The 27204-nt window shown below is 43.3% G+C and overlaps 1 protein-coding gene across 1 annotated transcript; it reads right to left on the reverse strand.

Moving 5' to 3' along the window:
• Positions 1-1205: 1205 nt before the first annotated feature.
• On the reverse strand, positions 1206-19914 carry LOC132077312 (guanylate cyclase soluble subunit beta-2-like). The gene is given in 18 exon segments (XM_059478876.1): positions 1206-3232; positions 3944-4066; positions 4155-4369; positions 6159-6313; positions 6598-6744; positions 8899-9047; positions 9743-10063; positions 11680-11896; positions 13398-13501; positions 15164-15269; positions 15357-15577; positions 16684-16783; positions 17195-17355; positions 17549-17643; positions 18605-18678; positions 19604-19714; positions 19716-19809; positions 19811-19914. Coding segments are annotated over 18 exon segments (2649 nt in total). The 3' UTR covers positions 1206-3080.
• Positions 19915-27204: the final 7290 nt, after the last annotated feature.

Here is a 27204-nt window from a genome sequence, read left to right on the forward strand (position 1 = left end):
ATGGTGTGCTCATCCAGCTGGAGACTAAAGGCTGGACACCAAGTCAAAATAGGAAGAACTGTGAATATCAGAATTTTTTAGGAATGGCTTCTCAGCACAGCTCAGACCAAAAATAATTAGCAGAAATTCAGCAAGCAAGTACAACATAACTGTGACATAGAACTACAGACAGCTTGCAAAAAATGAGCAGTGCTTGTTAGTCTAATCATATAAGTGAAGATAACATTCCATGTGTTTGTTTTGATTACAACTATTTATGGAATCAAAATACTGCACACTGCTATTTATTTCTGTACAGGAAGCACTGATGATTGAATATTGTATGAAGAATACATGAATAGTAGATGTTTGTACAGATAAATTTAAGGAAGATTTTAACCACATTGTGTGCTCTTGAAGTCTTGATTTTTCTAAGGGGGAAGCAGAGACTTAGTAGGAAAAAAAACCCTCTGGAATTTCCATGATGTTGTCTACTTCTATGAAATTGTGTGTTTCCTTTTTCATTTGGAATTTCACCATAGTTTTTTATATTCAAGTGTGGTTTTAATATATCGTCACCATTGAAGTCATAATTTCAGTTTCACTACTATTTTATTTGTGTATTTTTATGTTCAGCTTGGATGCATACAGAGTTGCATTGTAATGTCAGAAGTAATGAATGAATGCAAACGAGGGTCCAGTTTGGAAAGTTTACTGAACAGCCCATTTTAGAAGGCTTTACAGGGAAGGTTTTATAAATGTTTTAAGGAAAGCATCATTTGTGGGAATTAAACACTGCATATGTGTTCAATTAAGCACCTGAATCCAGTTGGTTTCCCTCAGGAAAGTAACAAAAGTCTTTGAAAAATCTGGCCCCTGGACCTTTAAGGTACTCAAATTTTTACAGTTAAGGTTTTAACACTAGATTTAATGGGATTTGGGAATCCATATGTTTTAGATAGCTTTCAAAAGTCTCAACTTTTAATTTATCTAAGCCTCAGTTTCCATGAAGCAGCGGTGGCAATTTCTTTCTTCCACCCTTTTTGTGTCAATTCCCTGTAGATATGTGACTGACACAAAGACTGAGCACTTTTGTAGGCCTAGAGGAAAAGGAGAATAGAAAAGGTGGAAGGGAAAAGAGGGACAGGAATCAAAGTAATCACTGACAAGTGGTAGTTGGTATATTAATGAAAGGATTTATTTTTGAATTATGTTTTTGCAGTCTTTAGAAGTGCCTACAGATTTAAGAACACATGATGATGCACAGGCACATTAATGTTTAGAAGCAGTTGTGCAGATTTGACCCAGCTCCAGGAGGACCAGATTGTAGCAGATGCCACAGAGAAACCACTGAGCACACCATTTTACCATGGGACAGCATGAAGTAACTAACCATGAGCACTTACTGGCAATTAAAGCATTCCAACATTAAACACCCATAGATTGTTCAGAGCAAGAAGGGCAGGTTTGAGCAAAGCGAGTGTGCAATGGATCTCTTCTGGAGGAAGCTAAGCCAGAGCATGTGCTTGTGAGGTGCTCCAAAAGCCAACAGGTGCTCATTGCATGGGACCACACCTGGCAAACCCCTGGAAAACCTCTTTAGTGGAGAACAGCACTAATGGTTTCACTCTGTGCATCCTCCTCTGCTGGAATAATTGCACTAATTGTTCCTGCAGACTGAGCTGCCCAGCTCTTGTCTCAGAGATTTGGAAAAAAAACCTAACCAGGTGAAATTTCATCTGGCTATACTGTAAAGAGGAGGAGATGCCTTTCATCAGTCTTTGCTCTCTGCCTGGTGTTTAAAGAGCCTTGCTCCTGCTGCAGACACAGAGGTGGAAATGTGATGCTCCAGACTGTCAGGGAGAAGTAACTTTATCACCTTCTCCAGTGAGTTCCTGCCCAGAGTTCACATTGGTCTCATGCCTGCATCCTTAGTCGATGAATCCACAGCCAAAGGTAATAAATCAGTGTGCAGGGCACATCTTCTGTCAAAGTCACCCACCTAGTCCAAGCTCCATTTATAGGAGTGAGAGCACAATTTATGATGCATCAAATTGTCTACAACCTTTATATCCATTGTATTTTTGCTCCTCTCTCTGAAATCCCTGACAAATGAGATTCAATTTTTCTCTCCCATTTCTGATCAGGCCTAATCTAAGAATATATCAGCATGGAAGTATTTCAGGTGAGCGGCCTCTGATACCAGGTAATGCTGATCTCTTATGCTGTTGTTTTCAATGATGCTAGCAACATTAATTCCAGCATTGACAGACTCCTTCTGCAGTCCTGATTGTTTCGGGATTTGCTATTTTTGTCTAGCTGGGGTGAAAAATTGAGAAATAAACTTGAAACTCATTTGAAGGTCTCAGATAGGTTGTAGGCCTTGAACAGTCCTTCAGTGTTGTGACAAATCTGATGCTTTGTAACTCCACCATTTCCATGTCCTTCTATGCACAGTGTGTATGGCTGGTTCAGAGATCACAAGTGCTCTTTTCTACTGTTGGCTGCTATCAAGTACATGTTATTCTCTCTTCAGGATGCAAAAATACAGGTTGTTTTAGATCTATTCTGCACTTCTACTTCACAATGCCTTGACCCAACCAAAGATTAGTCAAGAAATTAAGCTGTTATTGCAGTTAAAACATAGGAGGAATGCTGCTAACCTTACATGGGGAAGTTGTTGGCTGTGCTGGAGTCAAGACAGATGGTCACTTCAGGGAATGTTTCTTTTATGGCAAGTGCTCATTTGAGTAGGAATATTTCTAGCTGGATGAGTCACCTCTTTCTCGGTTGCTGCATCAGATACCAACACATGATTTTTACACAAGGATATTCAAAGATGTGACACAGGCTGAAAATGCATCTTCAAAGCATCCTGCAAGGGTTTCTTTCTTGACTGGGAATATTATATGGCCCATGTAGGTGGATTAAAAAAATTTCCTCCACCGTTTTATTTTTACTGAAAACTGTGATGAAATGTCTTTTTTCTTTTTTTGTTTTTTTACAAAATCCTGTCGTACTCATATACAAAATCAGTCCCATAACAGCAAAATGCACAAAATCATAATAAAATTTCTCTGTTTAATGTAAAAATAAGAAACTTAGAGTAAAGTGCAAAAATTGGAGCGAACATTTCTATTCTGTGGCTCTTCAGCAGCAGGTCTGACTCTTCCCTGGTTTGGAGGACGAGGACCATCATCTGCATGCTGGTTGCCATGGAGACTCCCATCACTTTTGGAATCACAAGTTTTGCCTGAAAGGAAACACTCCTGCACTGTGAGTTTTTAAGGACCAGAGAGGTTTCTGTTTGTCAGCACACCACATACCAGATTAACCACCACATCTAAGCAGGTGGGAGGGAAGGCAGTAAAATATTTTCTAGTAATTAGGGACAACATATTTAGTCTGTTTAAAATCCACAAAGCACATAAATAGAACTACAAGACTTGCTGCCTTAGATTAGGTTGTTATGGCATCAAATCTGTTATCTCAGTATCAGCTACTTCAAAGGAGAATGAACTTTGGTCACAGAACATGAGCATGCCAATAAATCCTTCTGACTCCTGCAGCAGGCAGGACTGAGGTCTCTCTTGAGCTGGCAAGGCTCCCCCATAACTACATCTTTCCTAGGAAAAGCTGTGTACATGGACAGTCCATGGGTCTGTCCCTGTGAAGAGCTGTCTAATGTTTATCCATTCTATTTGCACTCCCAGAAGGGCTCTGGGGTTTGGCAGCTCTGTCAGCTTCTCTCTCACCAGTGCAAACCAACACCTGGGATTGCTCCAAAGGTGGAACTTGTCTGGTCCTAAAGATTGTGCAGAAGGGTAATGTGTGTATGTTAGCATGAATTTCTGGCTTGACAAAACTATTGTTATTTAGAAGATGAATATGAAGAACTTGAAAGATTAAGCCTCAGTTATTTCCTAGTTCTGTGGTCTTTGTGAGATGGTAACTAAATAACTACCTGTTAAATCTCCAGCTTTCATCTGATTCCTTCTCTTTAGGCTGTTCTGTGCATCTGTGGGGCCATCAACATACTTCATTGCAATAGCTGGAGTCTGGTCCTTCTTTTGCTGAGCCTGAGTAGCTGAAAGAATAATGCAAAAGGACATTTAATTGGATTGTATTTTTATTCATTTGTTAAAGGAGGAAAATATGTGTTGAGTTGACTCTACCTGGCTGATGAGAACTTGGTATAGTTTCAATCTTGCCTTCTGGAATGGACTGAACAGATTCATGGCCAGAATCTAAATCTTTCATTGGCCTTCCCATAATCTCATTCTCAGTTGCAGATTTATTTCTAATGAGGAAGTATGTGTGCATTTTCCCTTTGCCTTTTACTTCTATTTCTCCTCTTTCAGTAATCTCAAAATTCTTGTATTTTAGGCACCTAAAGTATCAGAAGCAAAATGACACATGAAAATTCAAGACAAGTAAAAATGACACTGATGTTTTCAAAGAGCTGAGTGATCAAATCACAACAGTCTGGGGGAAAGAGTCTCAATTTGTGAACAACTGAGGATTTGTTTCAACTGTTTATTCAAGCCTGCTGTGCTTTCATAGCATTACACATACAGCCTGATCAAAAGCTAATGGATTTACATAGTCAAATACTTCAGTAGGCTGGAGGGTTCTTATTTACCAGTGAATAGCAATGAAGAACTGAGGCAGCCAATATCAGCTAGACAGAATTATCCCCAGTCATTCCATCAGAGAAGGCAATCAGGTCTGTCAAGCATGATTGACTCATTTATTTTACATCCAGACTTGTTATTCCCAATTGCCTTTTTCATGTATCCAGAAATGGCCATTTGATTTTCTCTGGGACTGACATGAGGCTGATCAGCCTGCTGTTTCACCATGTCCCCCTTGCCATTTTCCCTACAGCTGCAGCTTTCCTCAGCTGCTCCCGTGCTGACAGTCAAGGCCTGCCGGAGCTGACAGCCAGCAGTGCCACCACCCAGCTGTCATTACCTCAGATCCCTTCTGCTCCTGTGCACTTCTGTAGGTTGAGATCTCTCAAAAGATCCCTGCTCTGATCCTGTTCCAGTACTCATAGTTCACCTGCTCCTTGAACCCTCACTCTTGGTGCAGGGACATCAAAGATCTTGTCAGTGAAGGCCAAAGCAAGAGAGGCCTTGAGTAACTCAGCCTTTCTTCAGGGCACTGTCTCTAAATCACCTGCCACAGCAGGTCCATGTTTCTATTTATATTCTAACATTGCAGAGCTCCTCTGACTGCCTTTGAACTTTGTTTCCTATTTCAATGCCAGCTGAGTTCTCATTTTCCCAACATCATTCCTGTGTGCCCAGACAATGTTGTTGTATTCCTTCCTTTGTAGTTTGTCTTTGCTTCCACTCTTGCATATAGATTTTATGCATACATAAAGTTCTTGGAAATGTAGTGTTAATTTTTTACAAACACGAGTTTCTGGAAAGTAAATCACAGCATGAAGAGGACAGCTGTTTATGCAGTTAATCCTTAGTAAGTGTAAATGAAACTGTTTCACTACAAATTGTGGTGCTCAATCAGAGAGATTTTAAACCTTTTGTTATTAAATGTTCTAGATTTTCTGACTGTCTTTCTAGCACCTACATTAATTTATCAGTGTTTCCAAATAAGTTATCTGTAGGGGGATACAGTATGAGTAAATGAAGGTGGTGTAGAATGCAATCTTATCCCCAAATGAGTTGCAGCTGGACCAATTACTAAAGATTAGGAGCAGGCCTGATCTTAACAGGCCACACCTGTAGCCAATAAGAACAAGCGGTATAAAAGAGTGGATTGGTGGGATCTAGAGTCAGATGACTACTGTAAGGACCAAGAAGAGTCAGTGCTTAGAGGAACTGCTTACAGAAAACATTGAGGAGGCACAAAACTCTGGTGGTATGGAATCCTTGCAATATAATGATAATAGAACTCTTGTGATATGTAAGACAACAGTTTGGATTTTTTTTAATATTTTGCTGTCTGGCATGGAGACTCTCAAACCTCTGCTCCTATATGTAAGTACATTTAGAGTAATTAGGAAAATCATAAGATTCTTTACAAGCAGTGACTTCCCTTTACAACCTGCTCAAATGAGTGACCAGGCACCATCTCCACTGAAAGGGGCAGTGCCAAGGCAGTGGATTTGAGCCTGGCTTTGAGCAGGTGAGGTTTCCCTCAGGGTCACTCACTGGTAGGCACTGGAGCTCAGGTGGATCTTGCTGGGCACACCGTGGCTCTCCATGCGGGAGGCGATGTTCACCGTGTCTCCAAACAGGCAGTAACGAGGCATCTTTTCTCCAACCACCCCTGCCAGGACAGGACCTGTATGGATCCCAACTCGAATCTTTACAAAGATAAAACACCCCCCAAAAATGTCACTTGTTATTTAACATCTTTGTTAATGCTATGCAGCCACCGAAAAGTTCATCTCAACACGACACTGGACGCCAGTATGATATCAAACATCCACAGGGCGAGGCTCCTCATGGAAATGTGCCCCCATGGGCCTTGCCCCAAGCCAAAGAGGAGTCAGAAGCAGCTCTTTGAGCTGCTGCTGCAGTACATTAACCAGAAGCTCAGCACAAGAAGCAGACAGACAGACATACATGCACCTTTGTGTTGACTTACTTGGATAGGATTTCCAGAAACTGGATTCTGCACTCCTTTGGCTGCCATTATCATGCCCAAGGCAAAATTAGCAACTCTCTCTGCGTGCGTGGGCACAGGCACAGGGACTCCCCCCACCACCATGTAGGCATCTCCAATTGTCTCCACCTTTAATTGAGAGGGACAAGCACATGAGCATGCCAGGTGCATCTCACTCAGGTTAGTGTTCTGCTCTTCTCATCTGCACCAACTCCTCCTTTCTCTTAAAAGATGCTTCCAGTCACTGAAAAGCTTTAGCACACGTGAGTTTCCTTGAGATGGAGATCCTTTCCTTCACTTCACACTAAAAATTCCATGGCATTCTGTGCCTGCTCACTTGACCCACTTTGGGTATCAGTGGGAGAGAGCCTAAGGAGAAAGGGCTGCTGTGCAAGTGCCAGGCTGTTTGCCTTCCTCCTACCCTGGGTATATGCAAAGGCCTGGCCTGAGGCACAGCATCCTGAGCCAGAGGTTACCTGATAGATGAGGGCTGTTAATTAGCTCTGATTCACAATTGGTGCTAAAAGCATATTTCTTGTTTGAGAGAGATTTATTTTTAAAAAGTCACAATACAATAAGGGAGCCCATTCATTGTTGATTATGATTAAGGGGTTCACACAAAATTAAGGAACCTCCAGCCTCAAGGATATCACAGAACAGAGTGTGAACTAAATTATTTGGGAGCATCCTTCCCTACAACCAGCTGTTTTTCCACAACAGCTGCAGCCTCAGAGACAAATGCTGAAGGGTTTGTCCTCCTTCAGGCACCCAGTCTCCTTGAAATTAATGCTAAAGTACCTGAGAAATACTTTGGATTTTGTTCCTGTGACAGAAATTTTGCTAGGACCTGTTTGAAAAAGAGAGTTCTTAAATGTTCCACTGTAAAAGCCTGTTACATGGTAATGACATTTTTTAAACTGCTCTTATGAGGTTTCACTGGCCCATTTATCATCAGTAAAAAAGAAATCTTTTAGATTAGACTAATTGGCTTTCTTAAAAATTAACACCAATGGGAGAGTGGAAACATAATTTAATATTTGGGTTTGTTCATTAACACAATGACTTAAAACAGTCCCACATTTCAATCCCAAAGCATGTGTTCCTGTCCATGCCTTCTATCAGCCAGCCAAACCCACAGTGATGCCAGTAATTTTCTGTAACAAATTAAAAACAACTGTAAAAAGCTACTAATGCAAATAGACACCCTAATTATTTTTCAGCCATAGTAGAAGATTTAATTTAACAAGACTTATTCATAACTTCAGATGTTTATAAGCTTGGGCCAAGTTTGTTTGATCAATGTCACTATTTCATTGCTTTCCCAATTCCCTGCAATAATCTCATCCTTGATCTCTGTACCCCAGTAACTTCCTTCAGTATTAATAGGAGTTATATACAGGCTTCAAAAGGAGATTATTATAGTGACAGATCATTTACTTATGATGGATGATTTAGATAGAATATGATGCTAATTCATCCTGAAATCTGTGGGCCATGTCCTGGATTCTTCAATTATTGAATACAGATTCCTTGCCAAGGAAGAAATGCTTCTGATTTCCCAGTACAATTTATTGTGGGATGAACTGCAAGCCTTGCCTGAGCAAAGAATAAATGAGATTTGGATTTCACCCTTTACTATTTCTGCCTTCCTAAATATTTAGTGAGCTGAGGACAGACAGAAACTCAGGAACTGTTCTTCAGCACATCAAATCTGGTACCTCTGGAATTGTTGATAACACCATTATTGCAGGCCAGCCAGGGCTCTGATCTTTCCAGCACAGTTTGGAGACCACATCTACAGTCTGGGTCCAATTGATGCTCTGAGGGGGTTAGCAGGAGAGGATACCATTGCTGAAGATCTCCATGAAACAGAAATCTACCCATTGTCTGGGTACTGTCCATAATGCTATTTCCCACCAAAAGGGACAATGACAAAGTGACCTATTTAGAAGAGGTACAAATGAAAGAACTAGGCAAATTATTCATCTTGGATAGGCATTTGAGAAAGGAGGGAGAGAGATATATATAAAAGAAGAGCCATTCTGGTATTAGGATTGTAGAAAGAGACCTTAGGCCATGATAGAAGTTGAGTTCCTGTCCAATAATGTTCACTTTTCCCTGTTTTTCAGTTTGTGTGGCCACTACAAATAGGTAATATTTTATAGTTTAACCAACAATCATGCTGTGGTGAAGAGGATTTAAGTACATTCAAAACCAAAACAAACAAACAACAGAAAAAAAAATCAGCAAAACTTTCTGCAGCTTTTTTTGATCAGTACCTACCTTGTATACATCATGCACTGTGGTGAGTCTGTCAAACCTCAGGTACATTGAATTTAACATGAGAACTATCTGAATAGGCTCACACTGGGCACAAATGTTGGTGAAGGTCACCACATCACTGAACAATATCGTGCACTCCTTGAACTCTCCTGTGGGCACAAAGAGCAGTGGTGTTTGTAATGGCTGCACAATCACAGGATCTGTTTGAGGCTTGCTTGAAAAGATCATTCTATGGCCTCTCAGTTGTAATAATCATACATGGGTGCTGTGATGAAGGAGAGGTGTCAGTGTATCAATACAGGGATAATTGCACATCTCAACCCAAACATGTGAATGCACCCCATACAGGAAACACTTAACTCATTATCCTTAATTTCATATATGTGCTTACTAAAGGGAATTTAAGCATATTATTGCTGCCCTTAATAACAATGGGAATCATCATGATTCTACATTTATAAATAGCATAAAGGTACTAAGAGAATTTTCTAGCAAAGACCTCCTTCTTTACTCCCTTCACTTCTGAGCCCTCGTTTTCCTGTATACCCATGTTAAAACCAAAATCTCAGATTACTGAATTTTGTTCACTGAATGGACGGCACTACCACCTTTCACCACCTAAGAAACAATTTTGGCAAACAGCTTCCAAAGCTTTCTTTGAAAGAACAGCCTAATTTTTATTAGCAGTGAAATTAAGGGTCTGTGACCATCTCCCTACCCATGGATGTCACCAAGCAGAAATGGACTCCAGGGCAGTGGCAAAGGGGCTGTGCCAGCACCCCAGTGTCTCTATCCCCATCCCCATGCACAAATCTCACATCCCAAATGCACCCTGTTCATTCACCTGCCTCAACTCTCTTGCCCTCTTTCAGCTGGTTGGCCACGTGCTGGGGCAGCATGGCGTAGAGCAGCGCTTCAGTCTTCTTCTTCTCCTCCTCCAGGTGCTTCGAGAGGATCCTCAGCTCCTCCTTCTTCCTCTCCAGCTGGCTGGAGAGCTCCATCTCCGCCAGCCGCTGCTGGTTGAGGAGGATCAGGTCCCTGGTGACGTCGTGGGGCGCGATGTCGGCGATGTGCATCTGCCGCTCCTCCAGCTCGTGCAGGGAGCGCAGCAGGGGCGAGCACAGGTACAGCATGCACTGCAGGGGCTCCATCCACATCATCTGCCCTGGGGACACAGCGTGGGCAAGGCTTTGCAGCAGGGGCGAGCACAGGTACAGCATGCACTGCAGGGGCTCCATCCACATCATCTGCCCTGGGGACACAGCGTGGGCAAGGCTTTGCTGCAGGGGGGCCTCTCACAGGGGGCTCTGCATTACTGGTGTCAGTGCTAGGGATGAGTTCTAAGGTCAGGGGGTTTCTGTAGCATCTGGGTGATCACAGGAATTTATTTCCTAGGAATTCGAGGTGAACTTGTTCAGAGGAGTCAATAACAAAGTTTTGGAACCCAGAAAGCAGCCATTCCCTCAGCTGTTGCAGGCAGAGTACAGCTAGGATTCAAGTCCCTCCTCCTCTTGAGGAACTCCAGTGCTCACAATATCTCCCCTCTCTTTTCTGCTCCTCTCCCTATTTTCCCTTCCCCTCCTCCTATTCTCAGGCTGTTCCCAAACCAGACTGTCAGAATCAGGCACAGGGGAACTGAGACTCACAGTGATTAAGCAAAACATTTGAAGTTTAATTTCACAGTGCATAGTTTGTGTCCCAGTAAAGTCAATGGCACTTTCCTCCCAGGAAATTGGAGCTCTCAGTTACTATCATAATCTAAATAAGCAGTAACAAAAAGGACTGAAAGGTAAAAGGGATTTTTGTTTTTGGTGGGGAATCTGGATTTTTTTGGGTTTTGGTTGGAATTTGATTCTGATTCTGACTGTTATTATTGTTGTTATCTTACTTCATAAGTATCATTGTTTTCTAAATAGCAATCTAGGAATTCCTATTTCTTTCTTTCTCCCTCACCTCATCCCCAGGGCTATTGGATGAACAGCTTTAAAACTAAGAGGACTGAAACATCAAAAGTACGTGTGAATTAACCCCTAGAGCATAAGAGAAAGTACAATTGTACAATTAAAATTTTGGTAGTGTTACTTTTTTCAAGGTTGTCCCTAAACCCTTAATCTTTTTCTGAATCCCAGGAAAACAAGATTTGACACTCATTACATAAAGGTGAGAGGAGACAAGAGAAAATTAGGTCATATTACATAGTTCAGAAAAGAAAAACTGAATTCATAGAGCAATTAAACCAAATGCCATTATAGTTAATTACACCAAGCAGAGGATCATCCCATATTCAGTCCTCTCAGTAAAAATAAAGCAAATACAATAATGTTTTTGCTGAGGTAATTTTAACTGGTAAACTCTCTGACGTGGCTTTTTGGGGGTGTGTGAAGACAGAGCCTGAAAATGTGCTACAAAAAATAAAAGCACAGAGAACTAATCTATTTTTAATCACATTGGAAACCCAGCCAGTAGCAAATAACTCCCCTCAAAGGCATAAATTAAGAACAAGCCATGTATCCACATGTGGGTTTTGCAGCATCAGAAAATCACCATATTTCTAAGCCTTTCAAATAGGAGCAGAGTAGTTGCTTCTGAGTGAAAGCCTTCAAAATCTGGTGAGGTGATAGCAGAATTTGTGCACAAGCATCTACTGCTCCTCTAAACAGAACCATCTAATCTCCTCACTGGCCAAAGACTATTTATAGGAGTGGAGAGAGGTCAGGAGTGCACCTCAGCCTGATTCCTGATTCGATATCAGCACTTAGGCCATTGCAAACACTGAAGTACCTCTCAGCTCTAGCATTGGCCGCTCTCTCCATGACTCAGGCATCATCTCTCTTCTAGTCTGGAACACAAATTGGCTGTTGATGAATTTCTGAATGCTGGAGATGGTGAAGGGCACTTCTGGGTGAACGATCCTGAAATACTGATCCAAGGAGATGCCCATGGTCTGAAGGCCAGGTACAATCTTTTGAATGCTCACCCCAGCTTGCTTCACTTTGAGCTTAAAAAGAAAACATGGACCAATGTTAAAATTCCTGTCCCTTTGGGTTCAGACCAAGCAATTGTTCATACATTTCCACACACTTAGCCTTCCTGGAGCACATGGCTTATTTCTGAGCAAAGTTCCTACCTTGTCAGCATAGTGCTACCCAGCCCTGAATGCATGCCCTTCATAGCAAGGCAAAGCCCCAAGAAAGGAATGCTGATATTAAAATTCTCCTTCCTGTCAATTGTGAAAAAAAACCCAAAACTAGCTTTTAACTTGCTACTATCTCTGCTTGCATTTATGCAGGCCTCACAAACAGCCTTACAGGACAAAATTTGAGAATTTGCAGGAGAAAGTTTGAGATACTGGAGTGTCTTGTATTCCAAAATGAAAATAACTGTGGCATATAATGCCTTGGCAAATATTAATTTTCTAATAGATGCCATGGGTTACTTTCTCTTCATGAAGTATAAAGGTTTAGTAATTTTCCTTTATTTGCTGACCATACATGAGCTCTTAAATTCTGCAGAAACGTTCTTGTCTGCTTGTCATTGGTTATTGAAGCTCTGACCTGGCTAACATTAATGGATGTATGACTTTTATTCTTTGCACACTAGTATATTAAATTATGTATACTGGCCTTCTTTTTAGGCCAATAAAAGAAAGGTTTAGGCTTAAGGTTTTAGGTTTAAGGTTAAAGGTTTAAGACTCTGTATTTTGGCTGATGTGGGCAGTGGCATGAAGCAGATTATACATTCTGGTATCTCAATCAGCACAATGCCAAAACATGTTCCTTGAGGGCAATGCATTCAGTGTTCTTCTGCTGTCCCACCCTCAGCTTCTCCTTTCTTTGCTCCTGTCTCAGCCAATGTTCTCCCCACCGGTTCGGAGCAGGAGTACCTGTGCCTTGGTGGGAGCCCAGGGGAGCAGCCAGGGACAGCCCTGCCAGGGGGCTGCAGAGGGTGTGTGCCCAGCAGAGGAGACTGAACCCTGCCCCAGAAGGGACAGAGAATTTGGGGTCCCTGAGGGGCTGCCTGGTGCAGTAGGTGGCTGGGCTTTCCCAGAAGCAGGTAGGGGCAGGCTCAGGCAGCACATGGAGCTGCCAGCAAAGCTCTCCAGCCTTGGGATAGATCAGTAACTGGGAGGAGAGAGGGAAACTGTAAATGTAAATCCAGTTTAAAGGATGGGACATGGCTCTGGTATGTGCAAAGACAGGAAGGTGACCAGAAACCTCAAAAAATTCTGCTCACTGTTTGGTAACAGAGAGACTGCTGCAATATACCTTGCTGGCATATCTGCAGGTGTTTCAGTTATGGAAACTCAATGAATTCAAAGGAGATTCCTATCTGCACTGATAGAGAGCATGTCTCTGTACAGAGTATTTCTGCAAATCCTGTGAGTGAGTGTGCACTGCACACAGAGCACATGCAGCAGGGAACTGTAGCACAGCCAAAACAAAGGGAAATTACTCTGAGGTTTATGCAAACCAAGGGCCCTGCCCACACGCTTGTCCTACCTCTTTGTCAAAAACCATATGAAAAGGAAGTCCATTGCAAAATGTTTTTGTGTCAATCCAGAGGCTCTTGGGATAAACAGGATCAAATCCTCTCAGGAGCTTACCTGTGGTGAGATAAATGTGTCATTTTTAAATCAGGCTGCACTTCATAAAACCAATCAGCATGATTTTATCACTCAGTGAGATAGGACCCTATATCATAGTGAGGGAAGACAAAGCAAACAGTGTGTGGGCCCAGAAATGTGCCCCCATCTGTGCTAAATGCTCTGCAGTGCAATCCACAGCTGATCAGCAACTAATCTGAGTTGGCTGAGTGTTTAAAACTTAAGCACACAAACACCAAAGAGCACTAGATGCATGAAATTATGTTGAAAAAAATAAGAATAATGAACAACTGTAGATGTTACTTCTCTATGAATCTGCAGGTGCCATAGCAATATAACACAGGCCAATCCCACAAAAACGTGCACAGGAGTGGATTTAATACACTTTTCCAGCTACTAAGGAGCACTAAGAGAAAAAAAAAAAAACAGTGTGACATGAGTTTTAGTCTCCTGTACAATAAACCATATGTACAATGTCCATAGCACAGAGGCAGAATTACTGTTGGATTTCTATTTTACTTACCCTGAGATTTTTTACAAAATGGTCACAAATCTACAGAACAGTTTGTGCTTACTAGCAGATACTTTTGTAAAAGGAATACAATGGGTAAAATATCAAAACAGCTCATCTTTTGAGTGAAGCACCCAAAACCATTGATCTTCATGGTGTAAACTTGGATTCCCAGTAACCCACCAGAATCAAAATGATGATTACTTCCAGTGATCTCTTTCCCCCTGAAGGTGGCTATGATAGATACTCCAGTAAGTTCTGCTGAGAACAAATGTTCAAGTCACTCAGGAGATTGGTGCAAAATATTGCAAACTTAGAACCTAGCTTTTAGACCTATTACTGCTTCAGGAGAAGTCAGTGTGGATTTTTAATTTTATCACAGTCTGGCTCTTGATAACTCATAGCTAAAGAATTATATATATATTTTTAACAATAATGCTAGTCTAAAATTTTATTTTGAATATATATTAATGTCTTACTTAGTATATCTGCCCTTGTAATGCATGCGACACTGCACCAGGTGATACCAGGTTCAATTTTTCACTCATCCCAGAATGAAGACATCTTGGCAATGCTGAGCTAGATTCTCATTCCTTTTGGGGAATCAAAAGATCCTAACTGGAAAATTCCTTCCATTTTATAAACAGACAAAAACATCTAATATATAGAGGCAAGAACAGAGATTTAGAGATTAGCAGTAGACTGTTGGTAGTGGAGGATGTAATTTGGCTTTCAAAATTTACTACAGTTGACAATTTTGGAAAGGAGTAGTATCTACCAAGTTAAAAAACACACTTTTAAATTCAGCATCTTAAACCAAGTGACAAGAGAATGAAGAATCAAATTCACCACACAATGGCATTTTACAGGAGAACACTTTTCAGATGAAAGCCCTGTTTAAGAGACAAAAGTGACAGGTCATATCCCATTTAAGTATCTGTCATTACTAAGCATGCTTATTATCTGCAATTTTTCTTTGAGCATCAATGTCAAACTGAAAGAAACTTAACCAGAAACATTTTGAAAAGTTGCAGAGGAAATATAAATGGTAACTTCAAAATGGACGGGTGGGTGGGGATAGGGAGGCTTACTGACTTTCTAGCTGAAGAGACTCAGAAATGATGATGAGCTCCCTCTGAATGATCTCTCACCTTTTCCTAATGTGATTATTCCTCTCAATGTTTTCCAGTGACTTTTCTTAACAGGACAAACAGAGTTTCCTCTGTCTCCATTCGCATTCTTGGCTTTTTCAAGGTCCTGTTGAAATAAATCCAAAGGGAAATTCAGGGGTGTTTTTATTTTAAATATATTTTAGCAACATGGTGATAATGAATATTAAAATACCTCTTTATTCAGTTGGTTCTCAATTTGCTTTTCAGAGTCAACAAGACATTGAGATGAGGAAGAAAATTCATTTCTTTCCTTGCACGCAAATAGAGGGTTTTGAGTGACAAGAAAAACAATATGTTCCTTTTTCCCAGTTCTTTCTTCTTCTTCTGTTTGATTGACTATTTTCATTGAAATCTCAATGTTAAAAAAATCCAGGGCTGCTGCACCGATGATTCCTGAAGGGGAAACAAAAGACAAGGTATTGCCAAGAACAAAACCTTTTCAATTCCCCTTTTAGAGGGCCCCCAGTGGAATTTCACTGTTTCAGAAGTCACTTTCCCAAAGAACTCTGGAAGAAGAAAGCAACGCGTGTCGTCCTTGCTGCAGCTGCCATGATGAGAATATGCTCACAGGAGGTCAGCTTCAAAGTTGCTGCTGCTTTTGCCTTGGCTGAGGACAAATGCTGGTTTTCACCAGGAGCAGCTCAGCAGGATAGCTGAAGAATGTGTTCAAGTAGCCATAGAGCAATAATATGAATTTCCATCAACCCAAAGAGTGCAGGGAGTCTAAAGAGATTCTGCTATACAAGCTATTTCAGTCATTGAAGAATACTGTATTTTGAAAGGAAGGAAATTTCTTTCATGCAGATGCACAATCCGTTCTCTCATTTCTGGTCACGTATTAGGCAAAATACTGGACATCAAAATGACATCAAAAGCTCTGTCTGAAATTCCAAATAATTCTGTGCTTTCAATATCAAATAAGTTTTGACAAAGGGGGATGTTTTGAACTTCTAAATTCAGCATCATTTATGAAAGAAAGGAATATGGTCATCTCTTACAGACCTATAGCTCTCTAATGCTTGCACAAGCACACCTCTGGAGATGCTGGTAAAAGATTCCGTTTGGAGCAGGGTTCAGTAGGAGTTTCACAGATTGGATGTACTACAGGGTGGATGAATATCTTCAACTCAGCTAGAATTTCTACTTCACGGGAATTTAAAAAGCACAAGTCACAGAGAATTAATAAACAGGCACAATACACACCACGAACTTGAATTCTTCTTCCAGGGAGGGAATTCTATAGCAAAAATGGACATTTATGGCCTGAGTTGTCATACCCAAAATTTCATCAAATTTTGATGGAATTTATTGGGAGCTAGGAGGGATCAGGCAGTAGGGAAATAATGAGTTCAGAGTCTGGACACTGAACTCTACCAGGCTTCAACTCCATGGCCAGGCCTCATCTGAAAAAAGATACTGAACTCTGAGTGCAGCTGCAAATATATGATTACCCTGCATGTATATTGCACAGATCTGTACTCTGCATTAAGTCTCATTACCTGGCACAATATGGCACAGACCTCTTCTGTCTGAATAGTAATGTAAATGCATTGACCCATCTTCATTCTTTTCTACTCTAAAAGATGGTGCATTCATCTCCTGAGGAAAAAAACAAAACCAAAACCTCAATATCTTTTTTTCTGGAAAAGTCTACTTTTTCAGAAAGTAGACTGATGAATTCAACTTGTAAAAAAGCATCTCATGCCTTTATAACATAAACTGTAATATAAATAAGCTAAAACCCAGAAAATTAAATATTCTCACCTGTGAAGAAAAATCTGCTATGCATTAGAGCCAATGTAGTAAATAATACCTAATGTTGAGGACTAGTCAAACCCAATCATTTTTAGAAATTATCCTAACATTTGGAGTAATCTGTTTCAGAACATAGCAGAAGAGAACATGCTTTGGTGATTATTTATTCACACCTATGAGATGCTGTTCCTTGTGTTAAGGATTCTGGCAGAGTCCATCCATCCATACCTGCTCAGCAGTTGCTATCAGACTTGCCTGGTAAGAAAGGGACAGGTAGCTGTGCAGTGCATCCAGGTTCTCTATGAACTCATAGAGATTTCCACCCAGGGTCCTCAGCATGTGGTCGTAGCCCGAGCGCTTGCAGAATTCAAAGAAATACTTTCCAAACTCCCTCAGAACAATGTCAGCAGGGACACCTGGCAAAATAAAGGTACCTTAAGGAATAAGAAAGGTTTGGAAGTTCTTGCAATGCTGTGAGGTGGATTAAGACTGAAGGCAGAAAATTTGCAACATAGGGAAGGCATTCCCAAGGGCACAGGAGACAAAAGCTGGGCTGCAGTCTCAGGGCTGACCCAGGCTGATCCATTTTTGAGGCATGCTAACACATACCTAATACTTTGCAGGCTTTGTCGACAAGCTGCATTGTGATCTCATCTTTGTAAACCTCAAAAGTCAAGAAAGAATCCTGGACTCCAGCCTGCAGCCTACAACAGAGAAGACAATATTCCTGTCTCAGCAGTGCTGTAAATACAATATGCTTGGGTGACCCAGCTGGCATTTCTCAAGGACTGTTTGCTGTGAATGCACTCCTCAACTCCCTCAAGCGTTGTATTGGAATACACTTCACTTAATGATGTAAGTTTAATATTAAAGTGCTTTAAATTAATTAAATTGCTTAAACATGGTTGAATGGTGGTGTCCACTTCACCATTTCTGCTATTTCACTTTATGGTATTACAGTAAACTCTTTCAAGGATTAGGATATCATACTGTGGGGTGCTAGAGCAAGTGGAGTCTTAGTTTGTCTGCTGGTTTGTTGTTCAATGTGGCCACAATATCAAGCTCTTGGGGCTCCCCAAACCTGCTGATTTTTTTATATTGGCTTCAATGGATGATAATATATCATGGATGGATTATATGGCATCTAAGTATCATTTATGTATTTTGGAAGTACCATATAGCTCATAAAAACAAGACAAAAACCAGAGATCATAACAAGGCCAGATTAAATGGGACTTTGAGCAATCTGGTCTAGTGGCAGGTTCCCTGCTCATGGCAGGGGGATTGTAACCAGACAATCTATGATTCTATGATTTAGTTGCTTTTCTGAGTACTGGAATTAAACTGACTTTATATTAAGGACGACATCTTTTCAGTGTAATTACTTCTCAATATTATCATGTGAGCCAGCAAGGCTATTGCAAAATTGTCTATAAGACTAAATGTCATCTTTAATTATCTGATATGACAAATTAATTGGGACAAATTAGTATCAGAGGATGAAGTGTTACAAGGCAAGAAACTCTTGCTTTTGCCCTTTTAGTTACTCCTAATTATTACTTGAGATACACATCAGCTACCATTTACCAATAAGAAATTACAACCCCTGCTGCTGAATTCCTGAGCACTTCTTTCAATGCACTACATTTATTGGGAACACATTACCTTAATTTTTCCCATGTTTCTTCTCCATACTTTTCAACCACCAAAGACTTCAGGCACGTGTTTATAAATCCATACTGCAAAAGCAAATATATGAACATGGAAAAGATGTACTGGTTTTTCAAACGCTGCCCCAACACACCGTCTCTTTGTATTTCAGATTCGTCTGCTAATTTTATATTGCAAGAGAAGAAGTAATAATGCATGACGGCCTAAAGAGAAGGTAATAATGTTGGACAGCCATTATGTCTCTCAGTAAACAGCGCAGCGTTTCCCTCAGCGTCTCCCACAAGCATCCAGCCCGGGAGAGCAGCACTCAGCGGTGCTTTGCAGGGAAGGGCCGGGGCCGGGCCGGCCGGGGGTGCCGTGTGCGGCTGCGGCCGGAGCTGGGAGGGCGGCCCGGGCACATCATCCCGGCACCGGCACAGCATCCCGGCCCGGGCACAAATCCTGCCCTGGGCACAGCATCCCGGCACCGGCACAGCATCCTGCCCTGGGCACAGCATCCCGGCCCGAGCACAGCATCCCGGCACGGCTGCGGCTGCCGCGTCCGCACCGCCAGCCCCGCTGGGACCGGGGCAGCGCCGGGAGCGCGGCCCGGGAAACAGAGAGCAGCAGCCCCGCTCGGCGTGCCCGAGTGCCCCGCAGCCTGCCCGGCACGGCGCTCAGGCCCGGCTCTCGGGCTGGGGGCCAGCGGCAGGGGCTGCCCGTCTGTCTGTCCGTTCGTCCGTCCCCGGCAGGGGTTGCCCGTCTGTCTATCCGTCCCTGGCAGGGGCTGCCCGTCCGTCTGGCTGTCCGTCCGCGGCAGAGGCTGCCCGTCTGTCTGTCCGTCCGTCCCCAGCAGGGGCTGCCTGTCTGTCCCCAGCCGCAGCTGTTTGTGCACGACCGGAGCTACCTGTCCCCAGCAGGAGCTACCTGTCTATCTGTCGGTCCCTGCCAGGATCTGTCTGTCTGTCTGTCCGTGTGTCTGTCCGGCCCGGCCCGCCCCGCCGCCCCGCTCACCATCCTGTCGCTGCCGCCGGTCCCGCCGCGCCGCCCGCTGCCGGCCCGGGGGGCGGCGGCCCGGCCAGGCCCGGCCCCGCTGCCCTCGCCCGCGGCGGTGACACCCGGTGACAGCCCGTAGCACTCGGTGGCAGCCGGTGGCCGCAATCAGGGACGCGCCGGCGGCGCTCGGAGCGGCCCCGGGCGGTGCGGTGCCGGTGCCGGTTCCCCCGCGGGCCCGGCTGTTCTCCGCAGGAGCAGCGCGCTCCCCGCAGCTGCGGCTGTGCCGGGAATTCCGAGCGATGCCGAGGAGCATCCCGGGGCCGCGGCATCGCCCGCACGACGGCGGCTCACGGCAGGTCCCCGTCCCGCCTGCCGCTGCTGAGCCCGGCCGGACACTGTCCGGCACGGCCGGGATCAGCGGGTGCCAACCTCGGAGGGCAGGGAGCCGGGACAGCGACAAGAACGGAGCAGGTTCCTTGCCAAGGGGTTCTTAAACCTGCCATTAGCGGAGCAGGAATGGTGGAGTCGATAGCCACCCTCAGCCAGGGACAGGAGGTGTGTGGGGAGAAGCAGCACTTTCCATTCCACTGCCACCGAGCCAGGAGCTCCCGCCAGAGGCCTGACAAGAAGCAGGGGTGAAGCTCCCTGCATGTGGCTGCCATCATCCAGGCTGTGTCTGCAGCCACCCAGCCTGTCTGAGAGGGAAGGACAGCAGAGGGATGCTAACAGGAACACAGTGATTGGTGTTAGGTGCAATGAATTAATGGGGTTTGGTGCTTGGCTGAGTTATCTCATTTCCTAGGTTTATTTTTTTAATAATTATTTGTAGAGTGAGAGGTTTGAGTGGTTTGAGAGTCCTGAGGGAACAGAATGAGGAACTGTTTGGGGAAAAGCCCTCTCCCCTTGATAAAGAGGAACTTCTGCCCTCCATCAGCCAAACTGGCAGAGGCAGTGGATGCTGAAGCCCTGTGCCACCACCTCATTGCTGCTGTCTGCTGCAGGGCACTGTGCATTGAGCCAGGGCTCTGTGCCTGTCTGGCAGGGAGGGTTTTGCTCTTGGTGTGGTGGTTCTAAGGCGCTGTCCTTGTGGCTCTGTCTCTGATCCTCAGCCCTCCACTGCTGAGTGTGTTCAGCAGGCACAGCAAAATCTGGGCCAAAGCCCCACACCAGGCTACAGAACTGCTGCAATTTTGGCAATCACAGCCCTCCCACCAGCCCTGTGCTGTCTCTGCCCTCCCACAGCCTCTTCTAAACTACCCACAGCCTTTCTGTCCCACACCACCAGCAAACACACAGATAATAAACCAGGTCTCTTCTCAAAAGCTGCCTCGTGAGCCAAAGCCTGGTCAGAGCCAGGCCCAGGGTAAGAGAACTGACAGAAGTCTGTGCCCTGCTGTATTCCCAGGGCTGTGTGCAGAGGACAAGTTTAGCACAGAAACATGTACACAAACCCCTGTGTATTTCCTGCACAATATCAAATATTTGTTCAAGCACACACCTGTTGGCCAGCACAACAGATGGCCCATCTCCTGTTTTCTCTCCCTGCTGGGATTCCAAGGAGCACCCCTGCCTGCTGCAGGGCACGAGGTGGTCCTGGGCCCACAGATTTGCCCCACAGCTCAGCCAGCCAGCAGTATCTGAGGGGAATTTACACCATGTCATCTAACAATTGTATAGGTATGCTGACTGCCTGCCATGTGTAAATTAATTTATATTAAACAGAAATTAAACTCATTTTAAGGTTTATAAAACTTGAGTCACTGGTGTGATTTGCAATTACAGTAAGAACTTTAGTATCCTCTCTTCTAGTGCTTTAGTATCTTTTCTTTTTCTCATTGTATGACACCTAAATAAGCGATACAGTGATTTTAGTAGCAAAGATTAGCAACTATCAAAAATATTTGGAGATGCAATTCAGGTAAGTTATCCAAAACTCACATTAGTACCTATATGCGGCATTCACATTCTCTGAAAAAATCCCTTTGCCCAGGATTTTTCTCCTGGGAAGCTGAGAAGCCTCAGAGGAAAAGGAAAAAAAAAATTTTATCTCATTTGCTTCTCCTGTGTTGTGCTCATGTGGAATGTGTTTGGAGATTGTTTACCCACAAGTGATTGTTTCATTGGATTCTGCTGTGAGTTGTTTTCACTCTTTGGCCAATCGGTGCCAAGCTCAATGGAAAGAGTCACAAGTTTTCACTATTATCTTTTTAGCATTCTATAAGTATCCTTTCTGTATTTTTTAGTATAGTATTCTTTAATATAATATAGTATCATAAAATAATAAATGAGCCTTCTGAGAGCATGGAGTCAGATTCATCATTCCTCCCTGCCACGGGTATCCCTGCAAATACAACACCTATATACTACACCTATATTGTACAAGGTAAGTCCTACTGTAATTGAATTTATTATTGTTTTAGCCCTTCTTTGGTTGGTAAATTGATTCTATTTGTCTTTTCTGGTCCATTTGTGATTATGAGAGAAATCTGGATAAAGAATATTCACATCAGGATTGGTTTTTGTGGGTCATTAGGCTGCTCATCCTTCACATCCCCTGGCCCATAATGTGTCCTCGGTCATCTCAAGTGAGAGAACAGAAACCTTCCAAGTAAAAGAACAGAAATCAAGAGGTAAAAAAATTATAATACACTTCTGGTGTCACTAGGGATTCTTTATTCCTTTGGCACAATGTAATCAACACTTCCTAAAATTTTGAAATCAGCAGCTATTTCTGTGTATAACGCCCAGCCTGTAATCAAAGACAACATCCAACATGTTTCTGTATCTCAGCCCACTCTGTGTGAAAGGAAGGAAACAATACTCCCCTTTCCAATCAGTTGCTGTGCTCTGGGGATGGTGACTCTGGTCTCTCTTGGCACAGCACAGTCAGGTCTCCCAGCCTATTCTGGCCCTCAGTGCCGAGCTCTGGCACTGGCCCCACCTGCCCCTGGCTGCAGCAGAGCAGGTGTGTCTGGGATGCAGAGGGGAGGCTGGGGCAGGATGCCTTTGGTTTCAGAGGGTTTCTTGCCTCCCACAACACACAGGGTGGGTAGGCATAGGCTCAGATAGAGCTGCCCACTGGAATTCTCCTGAGAGGCTGAGCCCCTTGCAAAGGGCACAGGATACCTTCAGGTGAATGTGTCTGAAAAGGCCTCCAGGGGCTGCACCTGCACATACCCATTCCTTCCTCCTACGGCCCACTCAGCATCCAGTGCTGATGTCCAAACAGCAGCCTGAGTGAGGACTGTGCTCTGTGAAATTCTGTAAACTTCTGCAACATTCCTGGCAGTTTGTGAGTAAGTGTGTCTTATATTTTTTCTGCCTGTGTGGCAAAAGATTCATTAATTCAGAAGGGAGGTGCTGTGGCCTTGCAAAAAAGATGTTCATCCATACCTGACAATTGATTTTTTTCAAGTGCAAATTTCCCCTGGCCTTTGTTGTGCTTGTACCCAGTTAGTTCTAAACAGCATCCTTGAGGCCTTGGTAGTTCAGCAAAATAAATGGGCCATCTGCAAAGCTGTGTACACTGTTTCTTCAATTAGATGAGAGGTGAAAATAGGCAATATAGCAATTTATAACTCCTGGTTACAACCTTGGAGAATGCAGTCTCAGACCGTCATGGTCTGCATATGCAGGGCCATCCTCCTTTTTCTTCTTTTTCTCTCTGCTGTGTGATCATTACCAACAATGCAAAGTCAGATGTGAGCTGCCATGGTGGAGGGGCTCCTTCCATGACTGTCTGAGCAGAGCACATTCTACATGTTGCACCCTGGAGCCCAAAATACCACGGCAGTAACAGAATCCTTTCTGCAAGTGGTTGCCAGCACTGTCTCCTACCCAAGACCTCTAAGGATGCAGGGCTTTTTAGCATACTTCCTTCAAACACAGCCTCACATCCGTTGTTCAGATATCATGTGTTCACATTTGTCTTAAATTAGCCTGCACAGTGACTTTTTAGTGACTCAAAGTGAAAAAGAATCTGTCCTTCTACTGCTGCAAACCAAAAAGGAAGTTTTATATATATATATATGCATTGGTAGGCTTCCAGTACTTCACACTACCAAACCATGAAGACAGCTGATGCAGAGTCTAGATCAGGAATAAAAATAAACACAAGAGATGTGCTGTCCTGCATAGTTTGGATGGCTCCAATTTTCAAAACACATATTTTAAACCCCCAGCAGTTATATTTGAATTCTTATTAAAGACCCTGGGCAAAATTTAAATGACACTAATGCAGACTAACTCAACAGCAGTGAAACTGCACAAGGGCAGGCTTTGTCCTCAAGAAAGCTTTCAAAACCCCAGCTCCTCTGGTTATCTGTTAAGCTAAGCTGGAGATACGAGGCTGTCAATAATATTTTAAACAGGAATTAAGTTGGAAAAAGCCACCAGCTCAGGTCCAAAACCTATCCACAGGTGCTCTTGAGCACACAGATGGGGAGGGAGCTGAGGAAATTAATGATTCCTCCAAGAGCTGGATGGGCAGTGGCACAGCTCCCTCTCCCATGTCTGCTGCCATGGAGCTCTGCTCTCCCTGTGTGTGACCTACTTGAGGTTTCCCTTCCTCAGCACTCTGATCCATGGGATTCAGGGCTGCACCCCTGGACATGTCTCATGCCAAGGAGAAACAGGCCCTGGAGGTACATTTGCATGAAACTTTCTGGTTAAAGTCATTGCGCACGTTCCTCTGGGTATTTTCTTTCTCTCACTTCTTGTATGGCCACTCACATTCAAGAGCTAGCATCTGATATCTTTGTTTTCTGCAAAGAAAATGGCTCATTGCTTGTATTTTCCCCTCTGATTGCTAGTTAATGAAATTGGCTCCAGCTGTACCATCACTGTAGCAATGAGCTACAAAGAGTCACTTGTCTCAACTGCCTGGGCCAGGCTCATTTCAGCTACAGCTCACAGATGGCACAGCTATCCAGGAGACTGGAAGAATGCAGTCAAGAATAATGCAAAAATGGGGAAAAGCTGAGGCTCATCAATCTTTGGTGCTTTGCTGTTGTATCTGTATTGTACTCCAGCCTCGTAGCTCCAGCACTGCAGCCTCTGGAGCTGTTTGGCATCTTGTTCCTTTGGAAATGTAGCTCCAAATGACAAGGTACCTGTGCCAAATGAGAAATAGTGTAGAACCAGCCTGTGCAGGAGGTGCTGCTAAACAGGGAATATCTGAGGGCTCTGTGCTGTATTTCCCTTCCACCTCAGCAGTGTCCCTCCCCTGTGATTGGAAGAGAGGGCCTTTCCTGGAATATTCATATATATACTGACATTCAATATAATGTCACCAATCATCTGCCATGTAACTCAACATCTCCAAAGGCCCAGTTTGAGAACCCAAAGCAGTTTAGCAGCACATCCCTGATAAAGTCAAACTAACAAATGGTAAATGCTGGCTGTAGCTTTATTTGTCTTTTATATTGTGAGATTGCTCCTTGACTTTTGGAAATTATAATCTAGATATCCTCCATCGTGGCATGATAAATATCTGGGGTTTGTGCTTAAGAGGTGGGCCCAGGTTTCCTGTGCCTGTGGGTATTAAGACCTCCAACTGTTAAATTGCAAATTGTATTTGGTATGTTGGTGATCCAGTGAGCTTTCTGCTTGGCTGTCCTCTCCCACTGAACCACCTACCACTGATGCTCTCTTGGTGCTTCAGAGGTAACAATCTGCTTCCTTGTTACTTGTACTCCTCCAAGTAACATTTTGCAATAATATTAATTACACAGCATGCTTAGATTTCTCATACCATTATTAGCAAACACATGTTTACTCTAGCTTTCCTTGTTTGAACTCAATCTGGGAACTATACACCATGGGGTATCTTTGAAAAATACTTGGATCTATTCTATACAAAGGTGAAGTTTAATATCCTTTTCTGTCACTAGGGACAAGCTGTTCTACAGCTTTAGCTCTGAGTTTCCAGAGGACAACAGCTCCCATGATCCCCAAGAATTGGACCTGAGCTTTGACAGCAAAGCACCCTATGAAAAGGAGGAAGTATACAAAAAACAATTCCCTTGTTTAAGCAAGAGAAGCAAAATTTGTAATTTAGTAGGGAATGCTAAATTGGGAGCAGTAAATTCTGCTGGAAAGTCAAAGTGGAGATCTGTGATGGTAATGCAAGAGAGGTCCAAAGGCTGAAGTTCTGAGGAATCCCTGTTGATTTGTCAAGTAGCAGGGCTCTTAGCCAGGAGTTTATAAATGTTAAAGCCAGAATGGTTAATGACTTTTAAAAAATTCAAGTTCTAAGGAAGAAATTTAAATTCTGTTGAAGTGAAAAGAAAAAGAAGATTGAAAGCATGAAGGGCTTGCCTCTGTGACCAGTGTGTGTCAACTTGGTTGGTTCCTATTCTTCCTGCACAGGGAGAGATGCTGTGATCAGGAGTGAGGAAGATGGCAGGTGCTTGCTGGATGTTAGAGCAGCTTTATTTCTTGTAATGGACTCTACAAGGGGTAAGGGCTTAGCTGGACAATTAAAGTGACACACCTGTGTCTGGTAGGGTGAGCTGAGGGGATGAGAAACTCACAGACCAGCTGAGAGCAACTAGTAAGAAGTAGTTGGAGGTAGCCCTGTGTTTCCTCTGTCTCTGCCTACAACTGCCATCTCCTTTCTGATCTCTGCTTTCGAAACTGGAGGTGTTGGTGATGATCTAACCAGCACCTGACTAGCCAAACATTTGTACTTGGAGGGCAGCTGGATCATGTGGTGGGGGAGTGGCTGTCACCCTGTCAAATCCCTTCAGAGGATCACCCCAAAATCTCTGTCATTTGCCTTTTAGCCTTAAACCACCCACTTCTATCCAACCAGCAATGAACAAACTTGAAAGGCCCAGTGTGTTGAGCAGTTGAGCAGAGAGGACAAGGTTTTCTATACTACCAAGAAAACCTGAGAACTTATCCCTTTGGTGCTTGCTGATGATTATTCTGTCTTCTGACTTCCCTGTGTATTTGTATTTGATTTATTTTGGAATGCAGGAAGGTCCGTCCCTCCCTCTCCAATCAAAACAGTAGAGCCAAACCAGCCAGTATTAGATGTTTAAACAGATTCACCACACAATTTCAATTATTGCTCTGACTTCTGCTGCAGCTAGTTACACTCATCCTCAGGAACAGAAAATACCTTTCTGTAAACTATCAATAATTTAAAAAGCCTTTTAAGCTTAGGCTAGCTACCAAAAATGCACTGCACCTTTCTCACCTCTGCTGTGGACATCTAATAACCCTTGTGGATTAATTTAGGGACAATAGTGATGTTTATTCTGGTTTTGGTTTTGTGCTTGGCATTGTACTGATATGAACAGTAGATATACTAAAATTGAGATTTTTGAGGGTTTTAATGTAAATGTGGAGCTAGGACTATTTGAGATCTCCAGCATTTCCCTTGAGATTGATTTTTCCTCTGATAATTTGTTTTATCAAAACCAGTGTTTTCCTTTCTTGACTTGGACCATCTTGGTTTCATCAAAACTGGTTTTTTATAGTGTGTCTCTGGGGCTAGGGACCAGCTGTGTCGAAAGGCTATTTTTTTTTTAGAATAAGAACCTATATCTGCACCCCTGTCTAGTCTGCTTGAACTAGTTCTGCCCCAGACAGATGAAGGACAAAGAACTTGC

This window comes from Ammospiza nelsoni, chromosome 10 (assembly GCF_027579445.1).
Source record: "Ammospiza nelsoni isolate bAmmNel1 chromosome 10, bAmmNel1.pri, whole genome shotgun sequence".
Classification (NCBI taxonomy): domain Eukaryota; kingdom Metazoa; phylum Chordata; class Aves; order Passeriformes; family Passerellidae; genus Ammospiza; species Ammospiza nelsoni.